The 11,367-nt window shown below is 35.5% G+C and overlaps 1 protein-coding gene across 1 annotated transcript in view; it reads left to right on the top strand.

Annotated features, from left to right (window-relative positions):
* The first annotated feature begins 286 nt into the window (after window positions 1-286).
* Window positions 287-11,367, top strand: part of ZNF385D (zinc finger protein 385D) — a 453,016-nt gene continuing 441,935 nt past the window's right edge. The window contains exons 1-2 of the mRNA XM_085573190.1: window positions 287-420; window positions 1,697-1,788. Coding sequence (XP_085429316.1) covers window positions 404-420; window positions 1,697-1,788 — 109 coding nt within the window. The 5' untranslated portion in view covers window positions 287-403. The remainder of the gene's footprint in view (window positions 421-1,696; window positions 1,789-11,367) is intronic.

Genomic DNA, 11,367 nt, shown 5'->3' with positions numbered 1-11,367 from the left:
CACTAATCTTAACTGGCTTTTTAGTAAAAAGCATGTCATTATAGAAGTTGGAAAGCATTTTATAATCTAGGAGGTAAACATAACTGAAAAAAGTAGCTCATTCATGCTACTTTTTTGATCCAGCTGGGATTTGCAAGAAACCTCCTGTATAATGTTTCTTGTGGGAAAGTTAAAGCAATATTTGGAATTATAGCCAGACTCTTCAGTCATCAACAAATTGTTATTTCCGCTCTCTGAATGATTGAGCACAGCTCTTTAGTATTTTTTCCTTCCATTTCCAGAGTCCTCTCAGGTGAAATCCACAATCACATTTGCCCTCTGATGTGTTACTTTACTGGCTTTGATGTCTGTGGTGAGGAATTTTGGGAATAAGGGCATCCTGTGATGAATTGTCCCATATGGTATGCAAAATAATACCAGGTAGGTGAGATTAATAGATTGTAAAGCTTTCGTTAGCAAAGTAATCTCCTTTTCTCTGAGGTGCTTCAGTGCCTTGTGTGGGTGTCTCATTGTTTTTCTCTGTTGGATTTTGGAAGTGTTACCCATTTGAAATATGGAGCACTGTTGTGTACCAAATGAACTGTGCTATATAATCTACTATTATATTATTAACTGCAGTTTTTTTAAAAAATACTTATCTTTACCAGTCACACAAAGAAAAATGTGCTCTTATATGTCTCTGATATATCTCAGGATGGAAACACTTTGCTGACAAGTGCTCCTTGATTTTGACAAACATTTTTGAAATCTATCAAACCAGGTTTTAGGTTTTATAGTACTTCTATGTACATTTTAACTGAAATCAAATCGAGCTCCAAACAAAATACCAAAAATGTTTCAATTTCCCCTTTTCCCCTTTCCCCTTTCTTCCCTTTTCCCCTTTTCCCCATTTTTCTTTCCCCTTCATAATACAATCAGTTTGTCTTCAGATGGCTGATCTTTAGGAGCACTCCTTAAATGATTTTTTAAAATAGTTTCTGTAAAGACTGCACTTGTCATCACAAGCCCTTGCCTCTGAGAAAACTCATGCAAAAAAAGCAGAGAGTCATTGAAATCCCACAGAGAGAAAATTCAAAAGGGGTTGGGTACAATCATTGTCTCCATTGTGCAATCACTGGTAGTATGAATTCAAGTTAAAATTCAAATGAACACTTGCAGTAATATTCACCAATCTCACACATTTTATATAAATATGAGATACATGTTATTTATATACATGATGTAAATAGCATCAGTTTCTTAGCTCTTTTAAAATGACTTGAAGAAATGAAGTAATCGCTTCAGCTGATGAGGCATTGCAACATGTAATTTGCTATGGGCCCCATCATTTCTGAATGTGCTCAGATTATGTTTGATGTATTATTGAAAATGTGACTCCTTCATTTGAAATGCTTCTCAACTCTCAAACAATAAGAACAGTCACAACAAAGAAAAGTGTGGAAAAGGAGTGAGAATGTCTGACAAAATAGCTAGAATAGCCATCTAATAAACACCGCTCTAGGTGGAATATTTGGATAGGCTGAAGCTATCCTTTTTTATTTTGCCTTTGCCTCCCTATATTTTGACTATTTTGCATTTTTGTTTTCTGCAGCACATGCCTGGAGATTTAAAGGTATTTTATATGTGTATTGTTGTTAAACTACTGGAAGAGCTTGTCTGTATGGAGAGTTGTAACAGGGTTTTTTTCTCCCCACAGAGCTGTGGGGTATCCACAGAGCAGATATCTTCTAGATACTCTTTACCACATCACTGAGTGCTTGGAAAAACAGGAATCTTGCACAGGGAGAGGTGAGCCTCTGTTGCTGTTTTTGCCAAAGGTGATTCAGAATGAAAGAGTAGCCTAGGTCCCTTCAAGTGATCACAGGAATCAGTTTTGTTTCACTGAAAGCATGTGTTGACCTTATTCTGATGAAGGCTTTCCTTTATCATCTCTTACCACCTTATTGAACTGGGTCAGCAATATTAAATTACTCCTTTGATAACAGAATTAGGACAGTTGTAAGGGCTGAATTGGGATTTATATGGCTAAACAAGATATGATTAGTCTCTTAATCTGTATGTTAGGGTTGACTGTGGATATTTAGCTGGGGAATTCCTTGTAGGAGATAAAGATGGTACTTAGTTCACTGCAGTTGGTGGCAAAGCCTGCAAAAGCATCCCTTATCTCAGGAGCAGCATGATTTCACCAGGCAGAGTGCAAGTTACTTACAGTTATTCTGTACTTGTTTCTTCTTGACTGTTTTGTCACTATTATCCCTGAGATATGAAGTTACATCTCTTCCTCTTTGATATAATTTAATAAGTTGTGACATCTAGCAGATTTTATATTGCTGTCCTAACTTATTGTGTGCTGCTCTCATAAGCAACAGTAGCAAAACCTTTAATGTTTGAAAAAGAAAAGAGCACAATGAAGGTTGAGAGATAGTTTCTTAAGAGAGCACTTGAGAAAGAGTGATTTTCCTACTAACTTCGCCTCACTGACAGACCAGTAATGACCCAGGAATTTGTGGCAGGAGTAGAGCTCTGTAAATGATCGTAACTCTCATTTTTTTTTTCTTTTTAATTTGAACTTTCCCAAGGAAAAAAACCAAGAATGCCAAGGGACAACACCAGAGGAAAACGTATCTTTATTTTTCCTTTCCATGAAATTTAAACAAAGCCCCAAATTGTAGGGTGATTTGAGACTGAACAGGATGTTTTGCTGTAACAAAAAATCAAATACTACATTTCATTTTAATTTGTATTTAACTGTTTCTAAACAAGTAAAACCTCAAAGCAAAACACGTCAAGAAAATAGAGCACCATTAAAATGCTTAATTAATTTGCTTATTGCTCATCACAAAGTAAATGATAAATTCTGGTCAGTCTCAAATGCTGCTTCTTGAGGTTGTGTTTTCAAAAAAATGTGATCTAGCCAGAAAGGAAATTCTTTTGTGTTGTTCCTCTGCTCAGGCAAAACCTTTTCTCTGGACAGTGTATTCCCCTTAGTTGCTTTATTTTCTTTCCCTTCTTGTTCTCTGTTTTGTTTCACTCTTCTACAGGATTCTTTGTAATGCGCAGAATCCAGTTAAGTTGAACCATAGTAAAATTAACGAAGCCCATAATAAATTCTAAGTCTCTACCCTGCTGTATTTTTTTCCTTGTATAAAATGTTGCTCTTATTTGATACTGCACATTGCATCCATCCCAAGTTATAATCAGCTTTAGACAAAGAGTTTCCCTCTGGGTGAAAACCCCCCAGCACGAATTAGTGCAATGATTTGCAACCAGATATTCTGGTTGATTTGATCTATTACTTACCCTTTCTTCTCTGGTATAAATTTTGCATGCAACCACATTATACTTTGTATGTTCCAGGAGGACTTTGAGGTCTTCACCTTCAGACAATCTTGCGTGCTCTCCTGCCTTTGGTCCCCTTATCTAGAAGGTGGTCATTTTGATATGACTGAAGTCACAGAACTCTTGATCATCCCAACAGCAAGGCTCCATTCACATCTGTGTTTACAGAAAGTATCACCTCAGAAGTTTCATTTTGTCACATCATCCAACTGATCTGGAAATACTGATGATTCAGTGAGGCCATAGCTATGTTAAATTAATACACTGTTGTTCTCTGGCATTTGTGAATAGTCTAGCATTAAAATAGAAACTTATTCTGTCTGTACTTCTTATGCTTCTATTATTTCTTCTCCATCTTCTTTCTCCCACTGGGACATGGTAATAAATGAAAAGGGAACTTGGTTCTGAAAAGTCCTCAGACCTCCATTTTTAAAAGGCCATAGAGGATTCTTAAAAAATTGAAATTTTTCTTTGTTGCTCTGAGAAAACCCATTAGTTTTGTGTTCATGTCGATCACAATTGGTAAAAATTGAAACCTCTCCATGGAATACTTAATTTGATCTAAATGTGTCCTATATTTATTAATATAACTGTATTTATATGGTTCTAAAAGGGACAGAAGATGAAATACTTGAAGAAGTCACTGAATACAATAAAAAGTAAGACAAAATATGTAAGTATATAATATATATAGTAGAACAAAATAAATTGCAATTAAACTGGATACTCTGCCAACACTGAAATCAAGCCCACTAGGCAACTAGGATGCCTATTTTTAGAAAATGCTTTCTGTAGGCCCAAATAACACATGCTTTAACATTGACATTGGCAATCAATACAAAATCAATCAAAATGTGAATTTACATTGATGTCTATAAGCTCCTTCCTTAGGCTAAGCTATCTTGAAAAATTTACAAGAGCAGATATGTTAGTTCAGAAGGTCATTTCTGTTTTTTCTGCTCTTTAATAATTAAAATAAATATTCCCATGGAATCAAGCAGTAAGCAGCAGGAATAACAGTTAAAAAGCAAAATGTTTGGGCTACATATGGTATCCCTTCCATATCCTATTTTATTCTGCTAATCCTGCAGATGCAGTAGAGCGGATTTTTACAGGGAGAAAAGGCAGTCGGGGAGATGGGCTTTCTAAATAGGATTTGGCACCACTCTGGGTCTTAGATGAAGGTCAAATGTTCAGAAGAGGCCAGCATTGAGCAGCTCCAACCATGACACTTGCGCACAGATTTCTCAAAGAAGTCAGCATCTTGTATGCAGTGCTTGTTCTGATAATCTTATTTGTTTTGGTGGCAAAGCTGAAGTTAAGCCCTTCTGAAAATCTGACTGCTGTAGCCAATTACGTTGACAGAAGCCCAGCTAATGCATATTGAATTGTGATTTGGAATGGTCAGAGGAATGGAAATTTTGTGTGCCGTTCATACATAGATTTTAAAACGTTTATTTTCAGAGAAAACTGATCAAAGCTAAGAGCTCATTGCAAGCTTCTTGTGTAGCCCACTGATGTTTAGTCTGTGCATTCTTTTCTCTGAAAGGTAAGGAGGAAAATGAGCAGCACTTCATTACTGAGTATAATTGTATTATTTTGAAATATCATATATAAATTGATATATAAATGGTAGATATTTATGGGATGAGGAAGATCCAACCCTGCTCATATGGTGAAGCCCTGCTCATATTAATCTCAGTAGAAGCAGCATTGATCCCAATTTCACAGGCAAAATAATTAATTTAAAACAATGGAATACAAGTTCAATACTTCACCTAAACATAATAAAGGTTATTCCCCTGAGTTTCCAAATAAATCAAAATTTCTGAAAGCAGTTAAGGATATTGTCACTTTAAAAGATATTGTTGTGGTTTCACCAACCATACTTTCATCCATATAACTTTATGAGGAAGGCAGATATATATGTGACCATGGCTAATTTTTCAATTGTTTTATTTAAACCAAAATATTACAGTATGTTGTTATGTATGTATATGTACTTGGTTACAGTAATTTAAAGAGCTTGAGATAAAATTAATTTTTCTCTGAATTAATTGAAAAAAAATGTGAGAGAAGTTCAATAATGAATCATTAATCTTAGCCTCCAGCAAGCTTTTTAGACCTGGCTGCCAGGCATTAATGGGATTTTTTTTCAGAGTTGTTAGATGGTTAAAAATATTTTCTAATATCAGTGTTTACAAAAACAATATTTTAAAAAAAAATATTTTCAGAAACTTAAAAAAAAGTTGAAATCTTAGATGTGTGAAGATATACTGTACAATACACTCATCCCAAGTGCATACACTGATATTACAGAAGGGTTCTTTAAAAGACCCACTGCTTACATTACTCTTTAAATCTGTTTGTTTTTTTTTTTTATTTGCAGCCAAGCAGAATGTTCATTGGAATGTTCAAGAGTGAAATAAAGATGTTGGTGGAAAAGTCAGCAAGACAGTACAAGTAATATTATTGTCCACAGCAATGACAAGAAAGATATTAATATATTTGTTATTTGTTTTATCTCCTACACTGTATTTTTTTTTCTCTGAGATTTGTCTGCATAAACCACAGGTTGCAGAGTATTCTTATGCTCATCCTGATATGCATAAGCTCATTTGTTGGAGGCAGATTGTATAGGATATAAAAGATATATATGGCTAACTTTTTCCTGTTAGCCATAAATGGAGACAATACTGTCTAGGCTGAAGTTTGATGGGGATTTTGTTATTGCTTTGTTTTGTTAGCTTGTTTGTTTGTTTGTTTTTTCCTATATTACTGTTTTATTTCCTAGTGTAGGGTAAGTTTTTAATTACAGACTCAGTTATAGCCCTATATATATATGTAAGAGGTGTGCTGGATTCTAGCTAGTTTGTGCTTCCACTGCGACCTATTTTCATGCAGCAAACTCACTGGTTTGATATTCATTTCTAGGTGCAATATGAAAACAGCAGCAATTTCAAACCTCGCGAAGTGTGTGTTCAGATGAATTGATAAACAGTAGCCTGCTCCCATTTCAGCTAGTTTGTCTTCTAGAATGTAGCAGCAACTGGTGGTGTTAAATGTACTGGTATCACTTGAAGAATCCCATTTAATACAGACCAAAGTATAAGTGGTTCATTGGCCTAAAAAAAAAGTGCCAAATTTTGCGGGCTACAGATATTTTCTCTTTCTAACTGATTGAGAAGCAGGGGTTACTTGTTTCTGCATGTCTTTGTTGTGTCTTCCTCAGTAGTTTCTTTCTCTCCTTACAAATTTTGGCTCATAGCTAGCCTGAAAATATGAATTTCAATGTCTAGATGTTGACTGTGGCTTATATGGCCTTATGTTTGCAGCATGCAGAAAAAGCTAAAAGATGTGCTGGAACACATATTATTAGCAAATAAACCTTCCCCTCCCCCCCCCCCCCCCCCTTTCTACTGCATTCACTGATTATCTCTCTTAATTTTCTCCTTTGTACTCTGCAAAGTAACCAGAAATGCTGATACTGGATGATTTGCCTGAACCTCAGCCAGTTATTTTAAGCTAATTATTATGGATTTTAGGCCTGTTTGCATCTTCACAGGCAATTAAACAATATTAGAGAGTAGTCATTACAAAAGGCATCAGACTCAGTCTGAATTGAGGCTCTTCTATTTTTCTTCATCGCAAGAGATGTAGGAAAAAAGGATCCCACACAGAACAAATATTTTGAGAACCAAGATATCATGTTTATTCCACATTTCTTTCTGAATAACCACCAGAAGAAGAAAAGTTATAAACACATAAGTATATTTGGATTGTGGATTTTATCCATTCAGCTGATCATGTTTAGTGAGTTAGAAAACCCCAAGAAATTAATCCCCTTTCCTGCCACCACCTTCATAAAACAACAACCAAGGAGCAGTTTCAAAGAACAGTAGTTGACTCTGAGTTTCATTTGCATATTCATTAATGTCTAGAATAAACATTAAGTAAGCCCTTTCATAATATCAAGATAATCTTGCTTTCCATCTACAGAAATACATTTTCCTTGTTTATTTTGTAAAGGAACCCTTCTAAAATTGAAATGGAGGCATTGCTTCTTTTTTCCTTACATTTTTCAGGCTGTGTTCTTTACCACCTTTTAAAAAATAATCAGATACTGAAACTTGAGCAATATTCTGCAAGCTTTAGATCTGTTTTCCAATAATATATAAACTCTGATTGTACCTACCTTATTGAAATGCAGAAGCCATTTAGCAAAGAACAAAGAGAATTTTTAGTTTAGTATAAGAAGTATGAATTTAGTATGAAAAGGAAAGAAGGCAGATTAAAAGATCTTTTAATGTTTCTGTGTAAAAGATTTAGAAGTGGAGCTCTCCTACAAACTCATGAAAATGGTATAAAAGATTTAGAGCATTTTACAAAGAAGTGTGAGATGCTTTTTAGATCCAGCAATCAAACTATAAACATTGCTTGACCATCATATGTTCTGGATGATGAAAGACTGAACTGAAAACACTGTTTAAAATGTGAAAAGCATATGTATTTAAAAATCCTTTAGGAGACCTAGCAGATGGACTACGAAAATGACATCTGGATCTAACTCCTTGCTTCTAAACATAACCCAGTCAAATACAGCTGGCTCTAACAAATTTTGATAAATATTTTAATCCTGGTAAGAAAATGAATGCAGTGATGTGCAAAATGAGCATATGAGTATCAATAAGATTTTTATCTGTTAATGCCATTTTTTCTAGAGAAGGGTTTGGCAGGCAGGCACGGTAAAGAGCTTGGCAGAGGTGTGCACATGAGGCACCAAGGGCTGCTGACAAAAATCAGATATTAGCGTAGGCTGTGGGCAGGAAGAAATGGGCTAAAAGTGTTGGAATAAACCCCCAAAATGTCTTTATTTGTATTTGCCTTTGGAGATTATCAGAACTAGCTGCTGAGAAGGAGCGCTGTTAAAAGGCATGTGTAAGGACTCAAGGGGAGACCATTGCAGCTGGAGTGCAGCAGTTATGTGAAATGCAAGCCTGGAGACCATGCTGGTGTGGACTGGGCTATTTTGGAAGAAATCACAAGCCTTAGGTCTGACATGGATGGATGAGTCCAGATATTATTCATAGATCCTGTTTAAAATAGGATTGAAAAGTGCAGGCTGTTTTTTTTTCCCCTGTGACATATCACAAAGTGTGAAGGCAATCTGCATTTTCAGAGAACTAAACTAAAATCCTACTTGATCTACCTCTTGCTTATGCAGATTAGGTCGAATATTGAAGTGTTTTTGCTTTCTTCACAGTTTTAAAATAAATGGGGGAAGGGATTTGTTGAAAAGTATGTTACAGAATCATAATTGTGTTTTCTTTTCAATTCTATTTAACGGTTTTTTTTCATTTATTTACATATAAAACCTAGATCATCGGGTGCTCTTTTTTATTCAGCTTTTTATTTTTTAAAATGGCTAAGTCAATACATTTTGACACACACGTGAGCTATTCTTTATAATGTCATGTATGAATATAGACGTATATTCTAAATTATCTGAAGTCTTTCACCTTATAAATGATGTAGTAAGTAGGGATTAAATTACACTGCAGTCATGTATATAAAGCAAGCTTGGACTTTAACATGACAGAACCTCTAAACCTCTTTTGAAAGCTTCAGCTATAACTGAATAAGCTTTTTTGTTAAAATTTTAGCAGTTTTAGGTAGTTTTTCTATCTATTTTTGCAATAGTTGTTCAATTAAACAAATGCATATATATATATATCTGTTGAATAAATGAAATAGTATGTAAAGCATGTAAATGAGACACATTTTTTTTACCATGTTCTTTACTTAAACATTCCTCTCCAAAGATAACTACAAAATAGGTCACAGTATAAAAATAGTATAGTAAGCAAGTTAAGGACTAGATTCTGTTTGCAAACTGAGAGTTCTAAATCTGCCCTAACTCCATTGATTTCAATGGTCTAACTTAGATTAAACAGTGTTTCTTCTAATGAACGTGCATCTACTGTAGATAAGATCCTAATTTCTCCAAAATCCTGACAGCAAGGACCATGATTTAGCTGGCAAAAGATAAGAAAGTAGAAGGAAACGTTGACCCTCTTTCATTCCATCTGCAAATTTTACTTTGACTCCTGTACTGCAGAGATGTCTGACCTTTCAAGCAGGTGGATGCCACATTTCTCATGGAGATGCACGGGAGAAACACTCAGCCTTTCTCTGCCAGATAACAGAGCGTGCCCATCATGGAGCTGCAGCCATCCCCTACACCAGGACTGTCAGACAGACTCTCAGTTCTGTTTCTGTGTACACAGCCTCTAAGCTATGTGGGTGGAGGAGCACTTGTGTTGAGGGTGCCCAGATTTCTGCAGCTGTATTACACAGCAGTCGGGACATGCGCTTTGGGGAGAGGGGCTCATTAACCCTTCGGGAAGTCAGTGGTTGCTAGAGCAGCTGGAATGACTTCTGCTCTGTTCTTTGATCACATCTCAGGTGTTCCTGAGGACTGAGTTTAACAGTATATGAAATGACTATGCAGAATGGATCAAAAGACCATTGTAGGACAACATCCTTGGATGCCATTAAGCACTTATTTTTTAATCAAACACTACTTCTTCCCTAGTAGGTCAATAATGTAATAAAAATGGCTTTTAATGTTTTTACTTTGTTTGCAGCTGATACTTTCTTCCAGGTTCAGTGCAAGTTTGATTACTACTGAAACCATTTATTAAATAAAAGGAGTAAAAACTAAGCCAAAGGTTTCAGTTTTACTGAAATTTGGCAGCTGGAGAAACACCAAGGCTAACAACTGCCAAGCAGAGACAGTTCTGAACAGAGGTTTAAAAAAAAAATTAATATTTGTCAACAAATCTTTCATAAATTATTTGGTTCAGGGCTGCTGAATCAAAATATTTTCCGCAACAACTTTGCCAAAATATAGTCTATTATTTAGAATTCCTTTCTCCTCAGATAAAAACTCCAAAATCAAGAGAAACTTCTGGTTATTAACACTTATTACATTTAGTTGGCCTTGAAATTAGGAAAAGAGGTCCAGTACCTAATTAAACTAATTTTTTCAAAAATCCACCTGACTACAGAGGCTTTTGAGTTACTTCAGAGAGAGCATAGGGCTTTCCCCTATCTAGAATGCATGAAACTGCAAATTTAATTATTAATCTTCATTTCACACATTGCATTCATAGTGATAGAGTTTTATGCAACATCACCAGAATTTAGTGCAGTCGTATTATTACAGAACAGTTAAGAACTAAGCCCATTGTGCCCTTCTTAGATCCTCTAAGTACTGCTGGAGAATCCCTCATATAATTTGTCATTACCAGGAGCATTAATGCAAGTGGACAGGTTTGAATTAATAATCAAACCTTCCTGATACCTATTCTGAAGTTCACGTGGAGGCAGTCAAAGCATTAATATGATGCATGTCAGACTAAGCAGAGCATTCAGGATATGTCTAGGCAGAAAAGTGAAATGATCACTGCACAAGAAATGGCCAAATGTCTGAAAGCTTTTTTGTGACAAGAAAGAGTACTGAAGGATGTGATGATTCAGATAAGCTTTTTTTTCTGATAAAAATAATTTCCCTGGTGCTGCTTTCATTAATCCTTGTATTCTACCAGTGTGTGCTTTTTACAATCTCTTTGTTGCTGTAACACTGATTGATTGAAATTCTCAATTTGTAGGTCTCCTTGAACATGTTTATTCAGAGGATGGGACTTGCACAAAACAATACACTTGTGTGAGGCAATCTCATCACATCAGCCTTCATTATCATTTTTAGATTGTCTAACTGGAGTACTTGTCAGTGTTGTAGATCCTGTGCTCTTACAAAATGGCTTCAGTTGTTGTGTGCTGATCTTTGGTACTACATCAGCCTTAGCTTTACTGTGATATCTGAATTAGGCAAGAATCCAATTGCCAAAACTGTAACTCTTCTGCACTAATACAATGGCACATTTTGAGCACTGGAGCTGAGGTCTTTCTCAGCATTGTGGGATTTTTTTTTCTGCCTCAATTTCTCTTTGTTTTTTAAAAATT

This window comes from Lonchura striata, chromosome 2 (genome assembly GCF_050655825.1).
Source record: "Lonchura striata isolate lonStrDom1 chromosome 2, ASM5065582v1, whole genome shotgun sequence".
NCBI classification, from domain to species: Eukaryota; Metazoa; Chordata; class Aves; order Passeriformes; family Estrildidae; genus Lonchura; species Lonchura striata.
This window is presented reverse-complemented; position numbering and strand designations above follow the sequence as displayed.